Source organism: Centruroides vittatus, unplaced genomic scaffold (genome assembly GCF_030686945.1).
Source record: "Centruroides vittatus isolate TY-2023 unplaced genomic scaffold, ASM3068694v2 contig_824, whole genome shotgun sequence".
NCBI lineage: Eukaryota > Metazoa > Arthropoda > Arachnida > Scorpiones > Buthidae > Centruroides > Centruroides vittatus.
This window is the reverse complement of record NW_027122537.1, coordinates 92,422-115,670: the sequence shown is the minus strand read 5'-3', so window position 1 is coordinate 115,670 and position 23,249 is coordinate 92,422. Positions and strand designations below refer to the sequence as shown.

At 32.6% G+C, this 23,249-nt stretch overlaps 1 protein-coding gene across 1 annotated transcript in view; it reads left to right on the top strand.

Moving 5' to 3' along the window:
- Nucleotides 1-13,352, top strand: part of LOC136982361 (DNA helicase MCM9-like) — a 52,006-nt gene extending 38,654 nt beyond the window's left edge. Inside the window, exons 15-17 of the mRNA XM_067278834.1 lie at nucleotides 2,212-2,312; nucleotides 12,217-12,378; nucleotides 12,499-13,352. Of these exons, the coding sequence (XP_067134935.1) occupies nucleotides 2,212-2,312; nucleotides 12,217-12,378; nucleotides 12,499-13,313 (1,078 nt within the window). The 3' untranslated portion in view covers nucleotides 13,314-13,352. The remainder of the gene's footprint in view (nucleotides 1-2,211; nucleotides 2,313-12,216; nucleotides 12,379-12,498) is intronic.
- The last annotated feature ends 9,897 nt before the right edge of the window (nucleotides 13,353-23,249 follow it).

Here is a 23,249-nt window from a genome sequence, read left to right as displayed (position 1 = left end):
CCCAGTGGTGATATTCGGCGGGTTCGCACAGGTTCGACCGAACCCGTTGTTAAAATTTTCAGTTTTCCGAATGGGTTCGCCCGAACCCGTTGTTAAAATTTTCAGTTTCCCGAACCTTGTTAAACACACGGAACATTTCTCAGTGGGTTTGTTTTTTTTTTAAAAAAATATATTAAAATATGTGTATTATACTCTGTAATACTACTAAACTAGGGCCTTATACCCCGTTTGCACCGAGCATTTCAATCTAGATTGTGAGCAAGATCAGGGACTATGTCTTGGTGCGGTCTCTCTGGACCGTTTCAATCTCGACCGAAACGAGGTTTAATCGCGATCAATTCAAGAGAGTTCTTGAAAGTAGATCCAGACATAAGAGAGATCCCAGAATGCCACGCGCGCGAGATAATAAAAGATGGCTATGGAACACGTGTCGGGCTACGGACAGCGAAAGAAAAAGGATAATGTATCTCAAGAGATGATGACATCTGTCTATTTCGAGTAGTGCCATTTCGCGGTGAAGAATTTCTCTGCCTAAAAAAAAAATAAAAAAATAAAATAGGTCGATAGCAACAAAATACCATCATTACCTGCTCTTCACCAGGGCTCGTTACGTTCCAAATACGCCACTGATTGTTACATAAATGTTTGCAAGAAAAGGTATTGTATTTATTTCTAGCCAAAACTTCCATTTCGTTTGTCAGTGATTGCCAGGGAAAAATTTTCTGCTAGCGAACCCCTTGTTAAATATTTTGAATATCACCACTGGTCAGACCGTTGACTTTCTTTAAAATAAAAAGTGTAGGAAGTTGATCAGCTCTGGTGGCCAGCTCTGCCAAATAGCTTGTTCAAAAACTGAGTTATCATACTGCAACCAGAGCAAATATGGCATTTGAAATTTTGTTTGTGAACAGGGGTGTTTGTAACCTGAGGTTTGACTTTATTGATAAAAAAATAATTTTTCTGTTTTTTACAATTGTGCAGGTGTCTACATTTTTCAGTCAGCAAAAAATCTTTGATGTCATCCATTATATAGTTTTCATTTAATTTAAAAATTATATAAATACTTAAAATCATTTTCATCAAATTTCACAAAATAATTTGTTTTATAATTATACATAATTTTTTTAACTTTTATTGAATGAGCAATTATTTATTGTGACAACATCACAATCTGGACTGCAACTTTTAATTATATTTTTAATTTATTTAATTTAAAATATATGCTCGCCACCTTCAAAGTAGCAGTGTCTTGCCCCTGTACATCATACTTTTTTCTGTTAGAATAGTCATGCTGGTCATCTATCTAACTTCTTTCAGGGGAAAATTTTTGAATTGAAATAACATGACTTCTGGTTTGCATTGGAAATTTGTATATAGTTAATTGAGGCCTCCTGCCCCTAAGCTTTCCATATATGTTCTTGGATTTTATCTATCTAACTCCATTCTCGGATTAAGAGAGGACAGACAGATGGCTGATGGTAGGAATTTATAGGTCTACATTTTTTTCAACTTGCAGCCCAATGACAGAGTAGTTGTAGATGTATGAAAAAGTAGAACAACACTTTCTGATATGTATTACTATGTTTGTGAAAATTTCATAAAAATTTCAGCCAAAGTTGTGAAATCAAAAAAATAATAAATAAATAAATTTATAAATTACCCAAATTAAACTTGTTTCTGAAGAGGTATTGTACATTAAGACAAAATATAATATGATGGTGTCCTCATTACCAAAATTGGCAATATTTTATTGTATTTTTCTTCCTTTGTTTATTTGTTAATGAGAGTTGAAATGATATATAGTAATATTGTAACATTAATTGCTTGTGTAACAATAAAGCTTAAAATTTAAATAATTTATATTAAGTTATACATAAAATTATTTTTTGTTAATTTTTTATATCTAAATACATAGAATTTCTTTAAGATAGATAGTTTATATCTGGAATGAGCTAAAAAGATTGGTTGTTTCATTACACTCATTTGAAAGGTTCCATAATGTCATAATGTATCTTAGAGGAACTGTCATAGGATATATTTTTTTTTATTACAGTATTTTTATTTGAATAAATAAGAAAATCAAGATACTTAAAATTTTTATTTTTTAAAAATAATTTTAAATAGAAATAGTTTACTTATGATGCTGTTAGATTGAAATTTCAGTTTTTAATTTCTAAAATCAAGCAATTAAAGTTTATTATTTTCTAATAGAATACTTCAGAAATATTATCAATGTCAGCGTAATACAGAAAACCGTAATGCTGCTAGAACTACAATTAGATTACTTGAAAGTATGGTTAGACTTGCACAAGGTAATTATTAAGTAGTTTTTAGTTTGATATTTGTAAATTAGTTATTTTACAAAAATAAATATGCTTTCATTCTCAAACTTATGGTAACTTTTAAATACATTAGACTTTTGATTTAATGGATAAAAATTTTCTGTCATATAGGAAAAGTTTAAAATCTTTTTATTTGCTAATAGACTGTATAAAAGGTTGGATCAATAGGTCAATCAGTATAAATTACTAATGTACATTACAGTGTTATTTTACTCATATTTACACATTATAATAATATTTTAATACATTTTCCGCATTTTAAGTCTGTTATTAATACAGGTACTCCTCACTTTACGACTGAGTTCCATTCTGACGACTACATCGTTAAGCGAATTGGTCGATAAGCGAGGAACTTGCGCCGGGAATGTAGGATCATTGTAAAATTATACAAATTATGCAACAAACTTCAAATTTATTCATAAAAAGACTATTATAGTATGCTTAATGTGCATGTCACCATTCGCCACTGACTGACACTCAAGCTGAGAAAGGGGATTCCTCGAATTGCAGGTCGAAACTTGATTGGTCGTTAAGCAGATAGGTTGTAAAGTGAGGAGTACCTGTATATGTTTTTAAAACAATCGATTTAACAGACTTTTGGCAATAGCAGATATCCCTTCTCAATTAACCTTCTAAATCAAGAGTCTACTGCATTTTGTTTTCTTATATTTAAAACTAATTATTTAATAATAATTTTATTTTTAATTTGTCTAAATATCAGCTGATTTATTCAAATATTTTTTAGCCATTTAGAAGAAATAACTCTAAAGAGTTATTTTTTTCTAATGGCTGAAGAACAGCAGTCACTATACCAGCTTTTAAAACACATGCAAATTCTTTATTAGAAGTTAGAAAAATTGACATAACAGTAATGTTTTGTCAATTTTTAATGCATATAACAGTAATGTTTTAGATCAATAAAACCATACCAGGATTAAAATTATAATAATAAAATAAAATTTTAAAATTATGAACAGCTTTAAAAATGACAATATAGTCACTGGGAAAACAATCATTGTTGCTATATGCCAGGGGTTACTACAGTATACAGGGCATAACAGAAAGGTGTGTAAAAAGTTTTAGGGATTGTAGAGGGTCTAATTTTGAGTCAAAAACTCTAGGGCCATTTTTTGATTTGAAGCATTCATTTGGAGTTATAAATGATTTTAAAAAATGTGACATCACTTCCTGTTTAGCAAAGCACTATCTGATGTATGAAAATATTTGTTGATAATTGCATGTTAGTTTGATAGCCATTACTTTACCGTTGTATGTACTGTTGGAAAAAGCCAAAACATGAGTTGCAGTTCGGCTATATCTGTTATATACTATATTCAACTCACTTTATTGAGACTGAATTATTTTGTCTGAATCTTTTAAATAACATTCAATCTGTGTAATAATAATGGATAAACTACATATTCCGAAAAAGATTTATTTTTTATTAAATTTCTTTACTTTATGAAAAAAAGCATATAGATAAATAATAAACAGATTGCTTGGGCTATTTTCAAAGTTATATTTAAATTTTGATGATGGAAATAGAATTATTGTCACATAATAACTTTAATCTTGAATTTAATACAATATGTTGATATTACATATACAGATAATATGAATGAGCTATAAGAAATATATATATATAATTGATAATTTACATAAGTGGTAAGAAAATTAGAATTGCTTGCAACTTGTATGAAAATTTTTACTAAACAAAGTATTCAAGTTGAGCTATGCTCTACAACAAAAATTGGTAAGTACACTATAACAGGTATCTTGAAATTGCGACCCTACGATGGGGACTTGCTTCTAAGACTTTAGATGTTATTTACAAGGGAGCTGTACTACCGTATCTAGGATATGCTGTAGGGATATGGGGGGACGCTCTCAAGTACCAAAAGAATAGGGATATGCTTTTAAAGTTTCAACGGCATATTTGTATTAAAATAATTAAGGGATATAGGACTATTTCAAGAGAAACTACTTTACTTTTAGCTAATAAATTACCATTGGATCTTCTGCTTAGAGAGCATTATGATTATTTTAACATTAAGAGGGATGGTACATTGCACCTTAATAATTATTGTGTTCAGTATGCTATCCATGCTAGTGTGGAGCAGCTTCCTCACCCTGCATATTCACATGAAGGTGCATTGATCGATTATGCTGACCACCATCCACTTAAGATATTCACTGATGGGTCGAGGTCTGAGCGCGGCACGGGGGCAGCTGTGGCTTTCCTGTCAGGAATGCAAGTTTTGCATTGTTTAGACTTTAAGTTACATCAGGATTGTTCCATTGTTCAGGCTGAAATTTTAGCTGTCTGGCATGCTTTAAATTACATAATTAAAAATAAGCTGAACCATGTGTTACTTTGCATTGATTCGCAGACTGCATTGGCTTGTTTAAAAAAGCCTAAGATATCCACCAAGCTAAGTTTAGACATCTACAACTTATTCAAAAAGTGCATCGCCTTGTACAACACTAAGGCCTCTTGGATTAAGCCACACTCTGCTTTTCCAGGGAATGCCTTGGCTGACCTTCTGGCTACTAGTGCACATTTAAATAGTAATATAGACTATTCTATTCTTCCTTTAGGGCATGCTAAGCATATTCTTCGGCAGAGTTCAATTCAGTTGTGGGACTCCAGATGGCAAGCAGACACAAATAGTGCCATTAGCACCATTTGTGTCTGCATAGCTTCTTCCTACTGTCAGTTGGAATTAATTGGGAGCATCATGACCATTTCACTACAACTTTATTAACGCAGCATGGTAAACTAAATAGCTATCTTTATAGATTCAAGATCATAAATAACCCAAATTGTAACTGTGGTTGCCAGGTTCCGGACACTATTGAGCATATCTTGTATGACTGTAGCCTTTTTGATATCTGTTGAAGAAAATTGATCACCTTCCTTTGCGACCGGTTGCAGGTCTGGCCGGCTCCTCTCCACGCTTTAGTAGAGGACGTTGAGGGTTTTAACTTACTAAAGGATTGCTTTATTCAGTGTGCTAGTCATTGCGGTCCCCAATAAAACTCTTTCTGCTGGCTGCAGCATACTGTCACTGTTCCTGGCTGGGCTATTTAGTGCTTCTACAGGGTCTATCTTGGTAATATATTTTTTCGTATACTTGTTATATTTAGATGTGTGTATATGTTTCTTGTTATTTGTGTGTGTTTATGTGGGTGTCGTATGCTCTGTTCCAACTCTAATATTGGAATAGGGTATGTCGCTTCACCTGCTGTCCCTTCTTTGTGCCATCATAATGATTCTCATGTACCAACTATGCCTAGGCTTCCCTGGGCCTCTTAGTGCTCTCTGAGCAGGAAAAGGCCTTTTCTGCATAAATAAATAAATAAAAAACAGGTATCTTGATTGCCTCTGCATTCAAAATGCAGAGGCAATAAATTTGCAAGCATTTATCACTTACAGTCATTGCTTGTTGGACATATGAAGTTTTGTTGTTGCTTTGTGTGCTTTGCTTTGTACAATTGCTAATGTTTCAAATATTTAATACATTGAATCTATATATATATATATAATCCAGGTCTCTGAACCGTACAATGCTATGCTCCAGATGAAACTCTTAATGAATCACTTCCTAACATCGATTGATATATTTTTCAATGTTAACATCTGTTGTTTCCTATACAGTGCTTATTTTGCTTGGGCTATTCTTACTGTAAGATCTCTTTCACTCCTTTCTGTCTGAGGTAATTATGCTTCCTAGGTATGCAAACTCATTGACTTCTATTTTTTCACTGTCCAAATAGATCTTCATTCCTTCTTGTTCCTTTTTTTTTTGTTTTTTTGAATATCTCATTATCTTTGTTTTTTTCCTATTTATTCTCATCCCACATCTTTTAAATTGTTCGTTTAAATTTTCAAGAGTTATCTGTACATCATCTATATTTTTCGCTATCATTGCGATGTTGTCAGCAAATCTTATTGTACTGTACAACTTTCTGTTTACTTTTATACCTTTTGTATTAGTAGCATAGAATTCCTTCATTGCCTCTTCTATGTATATGTTGAACAATAGTGGTGATAATCCACAACTTTGTCTTACTACTTTCATTATATTGGCTTCTTCTCTTCCTATAACTACAGTTTGATTCTTGTATAGCTGGTATAGTATTTGCCTATCCCTGTAGTCTACCTTCAGGTTCCTCAGTGATCTGAACATTATTTTCCAGTCCACATTGTCAAAGGCCTTCTCTCTGTCTATAAATGCTATGAGTGCCTTTCTTTTTACCCGAATAAGCTGTTCGATGAGCATCCTTAGGCTTAGTATAGCTTCTCGTGTACCTTTGTTTTGTCTGGAACCAAATTGGTCTTCTGATAGGTTTTCTTCTATTTTTCTTTCTATCCTTCAATAGATTATTCCGCACAAGATTTTCAATGTGTGTGAGACTAAACTTAGTGTCCTATGATCCTCACATTTTTCTACTTTTTTCTTCTTTGGAATCGGAACTATCATGCTCTTTTTGAAATCTTTTGGCACTTGGCCAGTTATATACATTTTGTTGATGAGTCTATACAGGTCGTTTTTAGTGTTTTCTCCTAGGGCCATTATAAGTTCTGCGGGTATCTGGTATATACAGGTGCCTTGTCCTTTTTCATTCTCTCCAATATCTTATAGGATTCACATTTTAAGATTGATGGTCTCAAATCATTTGCATCAACAGTTTCTCCTCTTCAATCAGTGTCTCATCCAACTTGTCCCCTTTATAAAGTTCTTCAATGTATTCCTTCCACTGTCATGCAATTTGTTTTTGCTCAATTACAATATTTCCCTGTTTTTTCATGATGGTACCTGTATATTTCCTTCCCTCACCAAACTGTCTCTTCATCTGCCTTGCACATCTTTTCCATATTTCCTTTTTTTCATATTCTTATCTATTTCCTTACATGCTATGTTAATCCATTTTTCCTTTGCTTTTTTCGTTTCTCTGTTAATTAAGTTCCTGTATCTACTGTAGTTTTCCTGGTTGTGTGCTATTTTGTAAAACTTTCTCTGCTCCATCATTTACAGTATTTCTGCTATTTTGCTTTCTTTACCAATACATTTATCTGCAGCTTTCAAGATTCCTGTTTTGATATTATCTCATTTCGAATCTATGTTATTGTTTGTTACCTTTTGTAAGTTTGTCAACTCATGTATTACTGTTTGCCTGAATTCCTTCTGAGCATTGGTGTCCTTTCTTAATTTTTGTATGTTCCATCTTCTGTACTTTTACCATTTTGTTCTTAAAGCATAGGTGGCTCTTCATTAATACCAGATTGTGGTTTGAGTCAACATCTGCACCAGGATAACTGTTGCAGATGTTGGTTCCTGTACTTTTGTCGCACAAGGATGTAATCAATTTGGAACCATTCTGTATCTCCTGGTTTAGTTCAAGTATATCTTCTCTTTGGCTGCTTGAACAAGGTGTTGGATACAATGAGATCATGACTTCTGCAAAACTCTGCTAGTCTGGTTCCCCTGGTGTTTCTTCTATCTAATCCAAAGTTACCAACGATATTGTCTTCCTTGCCTTCTCCGACAAATGCATTCAAGTCTCTCACGATGATCATATTCTCATTATCTGGGATTTTCCTTATAACTTCTTCAATTTGCTTGTTTACTTCTTCTATGTCTTTGTCCTTGTAGCTTGTGGTTGGCATATAGACTTGTATCAACATCAAATTTCTGGGTTCTTCTCATATCTTAGCTAAAATGGTCATTTTGTTGCACCTCCAACTTCCCTCAACTGCCTTCCTAAACTCTTTGTTAAAAATGAATCCCACTCCTGCTGAATTATTTATTTGGCATCCTTTCATGCCAAATAAATAATTCTTTAGTCATTGTTCCAAAAATCACCTCCATCTGACCTCACTTAATCCCAGGATGTCGATCATCCCTCTCTCCATCTCCTTCTTCAAGTTTTCAAACTTCCCCAGTTGAAGAAGTGAACATACATTTCAGGTGCCAATTTTGCAGGGGTTTCATTTGTCGATGATCTGAGAGGCTCTGCTATTATTTTCTCCCCTGCCAGGGTCTGCCCTCTGCAAAGCAACAGTGTCGTGTTCCCAATTCCTTATGCTTTCTCTGGGCACTACCATGTTTGTAATTCATGGGATAGAGTAAGATGGTGGGTTCCCCTTTTCTTCCACCTTTTTAAAATGTTAAAAAAAATCTATATATATATTATTTAGATTATTAGATATTTATTATATTATTATTGTATTATTAGATATTTATATATATATATATATATATATGTTACTGGCAAAACCTGATTTTATGCCAAACTAGTTTGGCATAAGCGAGTCAGGCCAAACTAGTTTAGAATTATTATTCAAGTATATTAATGGTTAAAATAAAATTAAAAGGCAATCAATTAGACGAACAATATTTATTCAACATAGTCTACTTAATTATAAAAAACGGGGTTAATGTTACCCTAGATATTGAAGGCGGCGGCTCATCTCCGATTCCAGCAATCAGAAGACCAGGAACAGTGGGGACGCGCGTTCTAACCTAACTTAACCTATTCTAATAAATTACCATAATTATTAGCAACCAAATTATTAGAATAGGTTAGGTTAGGTTAGAACGTGCGTCCCACTGTTCCCTGTCTTCTGATCACTGGAATCGGAGATGAGCCGCCATCTTCAATACCTGGGGTAACATTAACCAAAAACGGTATTGATTAGAAGTGACACAACACTTGTACAAAACTATAAAATAAAAATAAGCTAATCAGTACTTATCAGTTTGTATTTTTTTTTATTAAGCCATGCACTTTTAAAGGTAATTAACTTTCGAAAATATTTTCAAAAATTCAAATGAAATAATAAAAATAACTTTTAAAATCAAACTAAAATTAAAAATGAACTTATTTGTGTTTTATGATGAACTTAAATTAACCATTAATATATTTAACCGTTAATATACTTGAATAATAATTATAAACTAGTTTGGCCTGACATGCTTACGCCAAACTAGTTTGGCCTAGGCAAAACTAGTTTGGTGTAAAATCGGGTTTTGCTGGTAACATATATATATAATATATAGATTTTTTTTAAATAGATTTATATATATATAGAAGAGAATGGGGTAACTTCGGCATGCGGGACAAGTTCGTCAATTAAATTTTCTTTGAAACAAAATAAAAGGAGGCTCTCTTTAGAGGCTAGACAGTTGAGTTTTAATGACGGCTTGTTGAGTATGGTGTCTGTGTTGTTCTCCGACAAGTGTAGTTGAAATATCAAATAAGTTGTCTGTTTCATTCAATTTCTTATAATATTTTGCTTCCATTTATATAGAATTTGCATGTTTTGTTATAATTCCATAATAACAAAAGTTATTTTTCTGTTAGAAGAATAAAACATTAACTTATTCACGTGGCCAAATCGTGACTTGGTGTACCTTATTCTCAGGGTTCCACTTGATGTTTCTAAATCATGACTATTGGGGCATCTTTGGCAGTGTTTTGCTACGGTTTGATTTGGCCAAAATCAACAACAAGCAGAATAAATAACTGGATCCCCATATAAAGCCACAGTAGAAGCCAAGGCTAAAGTCAAAAAATCAGGAACTTGCAGAAGGGCAATGGATTTGGAGAAATCGGATTCAAAGTTTACTAAAGGAAAGGGGCAGAAAAGTCCTAAAGAACTGGAAAATGACGATGAAAATACTTATTGCATATATTGCAACAAACAATATAGTATAATACTACTCAGGAAAAGTGGATTATGTGGCTGCAAGTGTGAACTGTCGGCTCATGTGGCTGTACAGATGTGGAATATGAGTTGGTTCAATTTATTTGCAATATGTGTAGGGCATAAACAATTTGCTGTTAAGCATATTCCATTTCTACTGTTTCTTTGAGTTCACTAATTCATTAATATTGCTTTTAACTTGCATTAGGATGTTTTCATTTATTATCTGTTTGATTTTTTTTGTAATTAATTTTTGTTTTTTTTACTTAAATATGCCTTTGAACTTGTATTTTGTTGTTATAATATTGAATAGGTTTTTGGACTTGTATTTCTTCATTTTAATAGTGAATTCTAATTTGTACATTGTTAATAACACAAATTTATATACCTGCTTGTCTTGCTCCATTACTGTTGCCAAGGTTGCCCTGGTATGGGGGCAACTTCAACAATTGCTATCTTTTTATAAAGTTGTTATTATTATGATTATTTTTATTTCCAAACTGATTTTAATCAGTTCTATGGTAAGGTTATGTTCTGGTAGACAATAAACAACACTTTTCTTTAAGTTCATAGCAGTATTTTTACACAAAATTTAACTTATTCTTAACATGCCGAAGTTGCCCCATCCTCCCCTATGTATAAATATATTTTATCTATATATAGAATTAAAAGTGCCAGTAATAGAGGTTTTACAAATTATATTTCATACTTTATGTATGTACTGTACAGTTTTATCATATATAGTAAATGAAGAAAATGTTCAGGCTCTGAGCTTTTAAAAGGGACAATGCAGTGAGATTTGTGAGATTTCTTGCACTTTCTAGAATTTTTGCACTTAGTTGTTAATTGATTCATTCCCCTCTCTATCATCAAGAAAAAGGGAAAACAAATGAGTTTCTCTACTTTCACTATGACGACTTAGGTGTCCGGGAAATTTCCTCCCCTCTCCCTAAGGCTCCCCTGGAGATAACCTCCGTCAACCAACCCTTCTACTATCTAATCATGGTATCACATCCGAGTCCCTCGATGGAGAGTAGAGAAAGGGTCACTTTGTTAAGAGGTTCGAATTAAACTTTTCCCTTGTGACTAAGTCTATGATTCACCTAAAACTAACAATTTGCATATAAGTCCCAACACCTTTTCTAACCTTCTGACCTTTCCATCTGGTGACATGAGAAGACTTAATGTTCTATCGGGGACTGTTTATGACAATAATTCTTAGTCATCCAGACCCATGTCACCTGAAAGATGAGTCAGCCTCTGCAAGAGACTGATATAAAAGGGGTCAGATCACGGACTCGCGGCGGACACTCAGAAACAGCCCTACATAACGGCAGACGTCCTCAGCGGTCTGGACTCATCTCACCATACCCCAGCCCATAGACACAACGTGAAGCCGCCGACGATCGCCTGTTTCCCAACTCCGCCATAACCTCTGACAGGTCACCTCCGACTCAGCTCGACCAGCCGGTGTCTACACATCCACCGCATAACCTGGGAGCTATGCATTTCTAGAGGTATTCGATAATTGTGAACTCTCTCTCTCTCTCTCGTAGGGAAGATAGACAATAGAATTAACGTGGATTATTATATGATTAGCCGACTCGTGCTAGTACTGTCGCGACGCTCCGATTGGATACGTTCATTATTCTTATATCGGTAGATTTTACAATGTTTGCTAGAATTTAATTTAAAGTATTACTTAGATCATAATCCGCTAGACTAATGTTTATTGCTATCATATTTGTTTATCCGTTAGCTTGTATATATTTATTTGCTGCTCAATAAATAATTGTCTTGTGTATTTTAACCCCTGTCTCCTGTTATTCTGGACATCTTATCCCTTGCTCACCCCCTCCTCACTCACTTCAGCCCTCCTACTAGCCATCCAAAGACGCAGTGATGGATCTCACCGATCCGCGCCGATAAGAGGAGCCGAAAGCACGCAACTTTCACCCCCCCCCCGTTCTCACAGATTTAAATTCAGCTCGATGGTAACCATCTTGTTGTAAGAGCTGAGTTTAAACCTCACTGTATTGTCTTTTTTAAAAGCTCAGAGTATTGCATTGCAGTTACATTATTAATTACAATAACTGAGCCCAAGAGATTTATCCAATATTATGTAACTCAGTTTAATAAATTTTTGACTGTAATGTTTTATAGCACATGCTAGATTAATGTTTCGAGAAGAAGTGATAGTGCAAGATGCTGTAAATACGGTAATAATTATGGAATCTTCAATGCAAAGTTCAGCTATAATTGATGGATTAGATGTCCTTCATACAACTTTTCCAGCTGATCCAGAATTAGAATATACAAATCAAGGTATTGATATTTTAAATTGATTTATAAAAAACTTTTTATTTGTTCACAATAAAATAATTGATTATTTGAAAAATAAAATATTTATATTCTACTGAGAATTTTTAATATTTTTGTTTTCAGTAAAAAGTGTATTACAGTATTTGGGTCTTGATGATATATTAGAGAAAGAAATAAATGAAAATTTTAGCAGTATATCTGATAGAATAAAATCTGTTGTTTACACTGATGATAATGTATCAAATACTTCTATACTAAATATAATTTCTGCAGATATTGATAAAGATTTTATTACTCTTAATTCGGAAGATGAAAGAGGAAATAAAAATGAAAATCACGAAAATTCTCAAAGTTATGATTCAAATATAAACAAAATGTCTAATTCTGATTCATGGAATAGTGTTTGTGAACAGAATTTTGAAGACAATGAAACAAAATGTAAAAGTATAGAAAATATATTATGTACTAAATCAAATTTGTCATCTTCACAAATTTTTGATATTGAAAATATTAATATCAATGATATTAAAAAAAAATTTTCATTTAAGAATATAAGTAGAATGAAAGAAAAAAACAAGAGCTTATTTCCTACAAATATTAAAAATGTCTCAAATGATGCACCTTTATTATCAGATGAAGCATTTTCAGAAAATAAATTGATATTAGCAAAGACTGAATCAAATAATTCTGTGCCATCATGTTCAACAATTTCTAAACTGAAAAATTTTGCTTATGTACAAAGACCAAAAAATAGTATATCTCTCAGCAATGTAAATGATACAGTAACCATAACTATGAGTAATAAGAACAGTCTTTCAACTACCCAGTCTGCTACTCAAGCATTGAAAAGTGAATTTCTGAGAAAAATGTTTAATACTAATGATAATATTTTAGAAGAATTAGATTTTGATTTTCCTAAAAAAAAGCAAAAACTATAAAATAGTACTTTTTATTAAATAAATAGTGTTGAATTTTTATATTTGTTATAAAATTTATACTTCTCGAAAATTCCTTTAGTGTTTTTAATATTTTATTTAATAGTTCATTAATGTATATCTATTCAAATAACAGTATTTTAATAAATAAGATAAGTAGAACAAATAACCGTTGTCATGGATTAATGAAAATTAATTAGATCATCTCTCTTGAAAAAGTGGAAATTTTCTGATTTCTTTTCTAATATAGCTTCATAATTCATCTGTTTTTATATCACAGGAAAATTTTACTTAGTGTAGTCCATGTTTAAAAAGTTTTAAAACTTCTTAACCTCTTTTTATTAAAAAATTTTAGTTTTTTAAAAGTTGAGGTGAAGGAGAAAATTTTTAAACATTTAAAGTTTTAGAATTTCCAGGCAAAGAAAATCCTCAAGAAAAGGTAGGTTAGGTTAGGACCCTGCCAGATAAAATTGTTCCTCCTATGATGAGAAAATGGATGAATTATGAAAACTGTATCTTATTTTTGTGAATTAATTTATGATAAATAAATTTAGTTTTTATTTGTCTGAGTCTTGTAAAACTGGGTTTATTGTGGAATTATTTATGATAAATTAATTTATGAAATAAGCACACCTTGAATAACTCCAGCAATAAATTTTAATAGACAAAAACATTTTTGACCTAATCCTGTAGGTCTTTATACAGTAGAGCATCGATTATCTGACTCAATTGGGGACTGGGGTTGGTTGGATAACTGAAAAAACGGATAACCGAAAAGTATGAAAAAATACATTATTAGTATAGTGTATTAGTATATTAGTATATCCCATGTAATAAGCATATTAGTATATTGCTATTAACCTACTTCACGTTGAATTTTCATTGATGTTAAGCCTATCAATTTTTTTTTTTTAAATAATCATCATCGTTAAATTATTTCTTTATTTTGCATAAAATAAATACAGAAATAAAGAAAAATAGAAAATTAAGCTTGGTTTAAATACTGGCCCCCCTTTCATGGTCGAGCCAGTGTTTCCCAAGGTCCTAGAATCTAGAACCTTTAGTGTTTCCAGCTAAAACATGCAAAAATTTAACAAAAATAATAATAAAGTAGTCAAGACGTAGCCAAATATTGTAGCGCCACATCACTAGCAGACATTTGAATTTGCTGACTAGAACGCGGTCGGTTAACCGATGTGACTGTTGATTCCGAGTCGGATAATCGTTGCTCTACTGTATTATCATTGTAAGTTTGCTGACCTGGTGGAGATGGGGACTTAAATCCCACTTCTCACCAGTGTAAGTTCTCTGACTTCTGGGGGGGGGAATCGTTGATCCCACGACAGGATAGTCTAGGGTTGTTCACATGTGGTTGTGACGGAGTAGACAAGGATGACAAGTGTTTCATAAAAACCTGTTTATTTAAACACAAAACAACTCACACTATGCACAGTTCTTTACACGAGTGAACGTTCGAACGTTTTTTAGTGTCGATGGTGTTTCCTATCGTTGCTCGAAAGTAGGCCCTGGGGCAGCGGCAGGTGAAGCGACTCGTCGGTTGGCGTTGGTGGACTTTACGATGGGCACCCTGGCGTACACCTCTTGTCTCTTGAAGCCTCTCGAAAAGTCCCCTGTCATGTCCTTCAAAATCGGCCTCCTCAATCTCCATTTTCTCCCCTTTTTCTATCTGATTGGTTCTACGTCCCTCTTTCCAGCTCCCCGATTGGTCCCTCATCTGTTCCTAAGCGAAAAACGACCCCTCTTGGAGTCATGAGAAAGATCCGCTTCGAAGAATCTACTTGACACCATCCGTTAACTCTGGATGGAAAGTGTTGATGGAACTTTGGAACTCGCGCTCATATTTTCCCCATTGTTGTGTAGTCTGTGACGTTTTATAAATTTTAACGACCCGACGCGATGTTCCTTTTTGTCATCAATCTTTCCCCTTTTCAACATTTCTATGTTCTAATTATTTGTATACAAGCACCTTATCTAAAGTCCATCTCTACTGGAAGACCCTCGTTTACAATTATTGCGTTCTGTTTTACATCAATAGCATTTTTTGTTTTCTGTGGTTTCATATGACTAGCACAACTAATCCGATTTTTGGTCAGTTTTTAACAATGGAGGTTTATGTTTTTTTTTTTTTTTCTAGTTTCGTTTTAACAATTTTCTAATATAAATGTTTAATGTCAACCCGTTTTTGGGACCTCACATCATTAGTACTGTAGTAACATTTTACAAACGTGAAAAAGAACACAAAAACATTCTAAATAAAATAAAACGTGCATAAAATTTAAACTGAATGGAAATAAAAATAAATAACATAATGCATAAATGAGATTTAAAAATAAAATAAAATAAATAATGTAAAAGAGTATATAATATCATAGCACCAAGCAAAAGTTCGTACAAAGAGTTTGTACAATGATTTTCAAGCTGCCAATAAGGAGGTGGCATCCTTGTGGTTGATACAGTGTTGTCTTTTATTTTCTTTATGAATTGCTAACATCTGTAAGTACTTGAGTGATTTATTGCTATGGAGGGCCTAATAATCTTAGCTTCTTCTCATTTAGCTCATACAATTTGTTTGGTGGCATAAGCTGCCAATACAGTACTTTACAGATGTTTTGCCATCATGTACTTATGTTCTTTAATTCTTGTTTGTCAGTGGCGTGCCGTCATTGGAAGTGATGAAAGCGCTGCTTCCACCTTCCAATGACCTTCCCTTGTATTTTATAAAATATAAATTTTCATATTTTAACGTACTTTGAATTAATTAAAATTAATATTTTATTATAACTGCATTGTGTATCTTTTACAAATTTCTATACTACATGTGAAAAAAAACCGATAAGATAGCTATTGTATATTCGAATAATTCAGTGGCGGAAGGAATGTCGAAACTGGATCAGTTTCCAATCAGCCAGATTATATAGGCATTGGCACATGCGGTTTACAGAGCACCAACCTCACCCGGTTTAGCTGGTAGAAGCAACACACGCATAAAGCATTTAATTTTATATCCCAGACTGGTTGTGGGCTGTTAGCCGCCTGCCTGCTAGATATTCGGCCGCCCTCGCCCAATTATGTGAATCATGAGTAGGCTAGATCAACGGCAGGCAACCTCCTGCCCGCAGGCCAGCTAAGGCTCGCGAAAAGTTTCTATTTGGCCCGTGAGATCTTTAATAGATTATTAAATTGGAAAAATAAATGTAGTAATTAACTTTTTATTTATTTATTTCATATTTGCATACTAAAAAAATTACGAGTCACAAGAAAGCGTCAATTAACTACTACGGCCCGCGGAAAAAACGTAAAATTTATTCTGGCCCATGTTATAAAAAAGGTTGCCCACCCTTGGACTAGATTTATAACTTAACCCAACTGATAGGAATTTCCTGGCATGTTTTTATGATAGTTCTGTATAGTTGACAGGAGTTTTAAAAAAAATCCATTAAAATATTTGATATATTTATTCTGCGTTTATTCTGCTCTCCCATCTTATATCACTTACGGATTTCAATGTTAAACCAGTGATATTACGATTTAGTATGTCCCATCTCTAAGGGGATGCAGAAAAAACGTGTACAATTCTAGTAGTGTTAAAAAATTAACTGTTACTTTGGCAGCATCATTTACAACCAAATTTAATGAATGAGACGTACATTGGTACAAAAAAAGCTCTAGAATTTATTTTCCTTAAATTTACGATTTATGTATCGGTTGTCATAAAAATTCCTTTCCACTTCTTTCCCAAGACTACAGATATTCAAGTACAAAGTAACCGGTTTCGACTTATTTCTACTTAAGAAGTAGTTAAATAATTAAGTGATTAGGGAATTAGAAACATAAATAAAACCCTGATGAAAGAGCCGAAATTTTACTTAAACAGAAGCTTAACCGAACCAATCTCTTGCCGAGTACAGTGGGGTCTGATCTCTTCGTAATATTAGATGTAATAAAGACAGAAATTTTTCCAGTTCAATGAGAGTGACCGAAAAATTGTAAATTTTGAAAATTTCTGTGAACACTTGGTCCTAAAACGAATTTGTCCATCGTTCGTTTTCTAACTATCTGTTAAGTTTAACATATTTAGATTTTTACAGCGATGGCGAGAAACGTTTAAAATCTACAACAACCCTGTCGCGTCCTTTGATATATACTAGTGATGCGACAAAAGAGGCATTTGACATTGACCGGTATCGGCACCCTCGGGATTTGGCACGCACACACCTACCTGGATCGTCTCTGATTCCATTCATTAGCCACTCGTAGGGAGCTACAGTATTTCACTAAGTGGATTGTTTTAAGATTTAAAAAGTAAAGAATATTTTGTTATTTTTATGTACGTTTCTTCACAAAATTATATTTAATTATAAGTTTCTTTAATAGTATATTCATACAATTGAAGAATTTTTTGTACTAGGTATGTATATTCGTCACACATTTTGTTTTACCAAGTAAGTTTTTCTGATAATTTTAATTTTAGCCCTTATATCGTGGCTAGTGATTCAAAAATTTATTTTAAAAAAGTTTTGGCTCAAGACCATATAATGAAAAAGAAAACATTATTAAAAGAGAAAGACCAATGCTTAAATTAAATATAAATACGTTGACAAAAAAATTTCGACATTTTGACGATAAAATTTATGACGAATGACGATTCTTTCGTAAAATTGAAGCAATTTGGAAATCAAAGCGGAATAAAATTTAACATTGGTAGACAATATAAAATAAATATTGAAAATTATAACAAGATAATTACGATTAATAGATATATCTAAATTAATAGATGTTATGTTTTTTCTCAAAGCAAGAATTGGCATTTAGGGGCCATAGGGAATTTATTGAATCTAATAACAGAGATAATTATATTGAACTTTCTTATTTATTAAGTACGTCAGATAATCTATTAAAAATACATTTAAAGAAGTATACGGTTTTTACTGGCTTATCGAACAAACGAATACGAACGGGCCCTGACGCGCAATTAATTGATTGCCCCTGTAAGTCGGCTTCTTACAGAAACACAGCTTCCCTATCATCAAATGTCACAGCACGCCACTGTTGTTTGTTATTCATTTATTATTACATTATTGTTAATTATTGTGTTAAGAAAGAAGTACATATGTTACTATATCACATGTTTTTTTTTTACTTTAATAAATGTATTTCTATATAACTGGTTTCTTCTGTAATTTTATTTTATGCATTTAAAAACATTATTCCAATAATGGGATCCATGACCTTCACCTGACTGGTAAAGTGATCCATGAAACAAAAAAGGTTAAGAAACCTAAGCAAATTTATCATATTAATAGTATATTTTTTAAAGATGTAACTTACAATAAACTCTTGAAAGAATGACATTATCAAGACTTGGTTACATTATTTCAAGAGTTTTTATAAAGTAATGAACCCTTTTAAAAATGAAGGAGTAAATAAGAATGAAATGAAAACTTTTGAATGTTTTTAGTGTCTTAAGATTGAAAGGTAATAAAGATATAGCTATTGCAGAAGCATATGATTAATTTTGCTTTAGATAAGACTAATTAGTTATTTAATATGTATGAATTCCTTCACTAAACTTTCTTGTTTTTAAAATAAAGTTTTGATTTCCTTCTTAAACTGTGAACTATCTATTACTTATTAATTTTTTTTTTTTCAAGTTTCAGTGATATATTTTTGTGATATTCTAATAAAACATAACACATTGGCATTAATGTTGTAATGAATATATATGTTTACAATGCAGAAATAGTGATACATCTAAATATAAATCTTAACAGGTGAAGGTTTCTAGTAACTTGACCAATTACTTTACTATTCACCAAAATTTATGAGCAAAACCCTTGAGAAAATATATCATTGCAACCATCAACAGTATGGAATAAGTAGAATATTGAAATTGCTTCTAATATGAAGTACAAAATGAGATCTCAGCTTGCATATTGTATTGAACTAAACAATCCTTATTTAAATGAAACGATTGGTATAAATTATCATGTTGTTATTTTTGTTTTGTAGATTAAAAAAAAAAAATCTAAACACGAGATCTTGGAGTTGTCAATGTGTTTGGAAATGGCTTCTAAAGTTCAAATAATTACAAACATTAAGTAAAATACAAATAAAAGCTGGGAAAGGTTCTTGCACGACTTTTCTTGGTACATGAACAAGAGAAGAGGTTAATGGGTCCAGGAAGAATCCAATAATTTTCAATTCTACTACAATGTAAAATTTTAGTAATAGTTTAAAATGAGTAATTTTGTTGAATTACTAGAAATTTCTCTATTTTAAAAAAATATATACTTAAAAATAAATTATTATAGGGGAGAAAGGCTAAAAGCATAGCTTTAAGTTAAAATTATATACGGTATGAAATTCATTTCAAAAAAATTTTTAATTAACCGAAAAAGGGAGAAAATTTTTCTTCTGCCCTGTGGGCACGAGAGAGAACTTTTTCGTACGCATCGTGGATCTAAGTCCACGATTGGGCAATTGGATGGTGAGAAACTAACCGGTTGTGCGTGGAAAATTCCTGGGATTTTTTGGCCCGTTGGGATTTTATCTTGCTTGTTAGGTTCTCAGAGCTATAGGTAGATTTCTTATCCGCCTCGGTCATCCAGCCGTTGACTTACATTTGACATTAAATTATCATAGTTAACACGTAAATTTTCTGGAAAAAATTAAATGAGTTTTAATATATTTCAAATATTTAACGCCGTATCTCTTTGTAGTTTGATCATTATATCTAAGGTGAGATTGTGGATATAAATTCCAATATTATCGTAATCTTTGATCATTACACAATTTATCGAATTGTAGTTTAACGTTTTGTATTATTTATTTTTAAATTGTATTCCTATATTCCGTAATTTCGCTAAATTTTCTGCTCTAATATGGATCGAAAGTCATATCTCCACTACAATTTCTTAAGCTGTGTGTAACAAATAAGAACTAAGGCGGCCTTTTTAAGTGGCTTAAAAAGGCCTTAGTTTTTTTACCTCTAGGTTCTTAATGCAGTGCCGTAACTAGGCAGGTGCAACAGGTGCTCTTGCACAGGGCCCACTTGGAAGGGGGGCCAAAAATGCGTGTATTTGTTTTATTATTTCTTCAAACCTAATTAATCAAGGGGCCTAAATGCAAATTCTTGCACAGGACACAAGAATGGCTAGTTACGGCACTGTCTTAATGTTTTACTTTTTTGTTCCTATATTGTCTACTTGGACCTTGTTTTATAAATAGGACTTAGGACTAATTAACTTATTACAATAGTCCTAATATTTATAAACATGGTCCAAGTGGACACTAAGAAGGCCTTACTTTTTTGTTTCTATAGTGTCTACGGAATGAAAAAAATTTTTAAAAAAAAACATGAGAGGGTTAATGAATCTTTTTGAGCATGCATGCTAAAATAGGCATACAGCAAATCGGACTAATAGGTAGTGAAGATTTCCCGAGCTAATGGGGTATTTTCTCCGACAACATGGAATACGATAAGGTGTCTATAGAGTACAGTAATTTATTATGATCAGCTCTATATACTGCAGAATTATCGACCTTTAGTAGGTTGTACTATTAAATTTATTGACAGGAAATGAGCTAAAAAAACTTCATGATAATATACAGCAAGTACAGTATTTAATAACTTATCGACTACAGTAATACAATTAGGCTGACCATATTTTATTGATACCAAAACGGAACGGAGGCGCTGCAGCTGATAAATACAAACCCTTTTATTGGGCTGCAATTTGAGAAAAATTGTAGACCTATAAATTTCCACTGTCGTCCGTCTGTCATTCCTTAATCGCGAGAACGGAATTAGATAGAGGAAATCCAAGACCAGATATGGAAACCTTATGGACAGGAGGTCCCGATTGACTACCGCATTTTCCGGCGTATAAGACGACCCCCGACTTTTGAGAAGATTTTCCTGGGTTAAAAAGTCGTCTTATACTCCGGAAACTTCGGTATATATGAACTTCCGATGCAAACTGGAAGTCACGTTATTTCAATTCAAAAATACTTTGAAGGTGGGGAGCATACATTTTAAATAAATTTAATTAAAAATATTAAAAATTGCAGCCCGTCATTGTGACGATGTCACAATAAATAATCGCTCGTTAAAAATTTCAAGAAAAAAAATGCGCATTATTACTAATTTATTAGTATATTATTACTGATAGTGATTTGGTGGCGTAAATTTCTCTAAAAGATTTTATTTTCAAAAATCTAATAACGAAACAGTGATATTTTTATTACAATATATCAAAATTTAGTAGTTAGGTTCAGGTAGGTTTGTCGTATCAAACCAAACACGTTTTTCAGATAGACTTTACTTTGTCTACGTTATTTTATTTAAGTTCTGGTCACAGTTTCATTGTAAAACTTATAGCATTGTAAGTCGCAGTTCTGCTTTAAAATTAGCATTGCTTTCGTGGCTTCAATATTTAATTTCGATTTCTCCTGACCACAAAAATTCTTGAGTGGAATTACTCTTTCTACAGAAGTTGTAGTTCCTAGTGAACAAAATAATAATTTTTTCGAATTATTAAAATATTCGAGTGTTTGTTGTTGTTATCTTCATTAACGTCCATTGATCGAATTGTCGAATTTCACCTGTTTCTGTTTGTCTAATATGTTCTTTAACTTCATTGAAACTATTCTGTAAGCTATATTTCATGTCACTTCTTCCTTAGTAGTATCCATTCAAATTTATCGACGCAGAATTAAAATTTTCTAACATATTACGAGTTCGGAATACAATCTACAAATGTTTTTAATATACATACCTGAGACCTAAGATTTTTTATTTTTCAAAACACGGGACAGCCGGGACAAAGCAAAAAACAAAGAACTGTCCTGTTGAAAACGGTACGCATGGTCAGCTGAAATATTGATATAATACATGGTATCGTAAAGATTTTAGAATATCGAAAACATTCGCTAATTATAATTTCGTTATAATTACAATTATTCATTAATTATAATTTTTCTATTGTCAAGAAATTTTAAATTACTGTACAATTTTTTGAAAAAATTTGTCTAAGTTGGCAGAGTCCGAGTTAGCGGGAATTTAGTGTATTTGACTTTAAAAGTTTCAGCACGCATAATTTTTTAGTGGTTTTAACAATATTATAAATTTTAAAAAAACTGATCGAGAAGGATGATGATGCACTGGACTGTATATAAAACTTTAATTAAAAAATTGAAATTAAATAAATTAAAACTTACACGGTAAAAATAAATGAAATCGCATCATATGTTGTGTCCGGTAAAATCTGGATGCACTGCTACGGACACGCGTACCGTAAGCTTGCGTTTGGTTTATCATGTTTTAGTTTGTGGGCAGTTTGGGATGATTGGCACTCCTAAGGTGTAGGCTTACTGGATAAAAAATTAAAAATGAACAAATTGTTCTGAAAAATACGTTATGAGTGTGTTTGAATAGAGGAGGAATATTTTTTCTAGTCAAAATGGAGTTTTTATTTTGGATAAAATATGATAACCCTACTTTCGGAAGTCCTCAACTCCATTTGTATATGGCCCATTTAATTCTTGCTACGCCATTTGTAAGACGTGCTAAAAGCTAGAATGAACATTAAAATGAATAATAACTAACGTGTTTGACGGTGTTTATGGTATAGTTGTTATAATATCCGCCTAAGTAGGACCATCCAGAGGGGGAACGGAATTTTTTCCGGGGTCCGGAGAAAACTTAGAGATCCTTTTTATACCCATAATGGAAGCTAACTGCTTCCATTGTGGAAAAGTCTTTTTAGTGCCCACAGGACGAGAATAAAAAATGAAATTAAAAAACTTTTAAGCGTTTTCTTAGAGAACATGTTTTAAAACAACATCCAACGTAGTGCAAACGTCTGATAACGATAATAGAGCTAGTGGAACTGCGTTGAGCGCCACCTGTACGCAGGC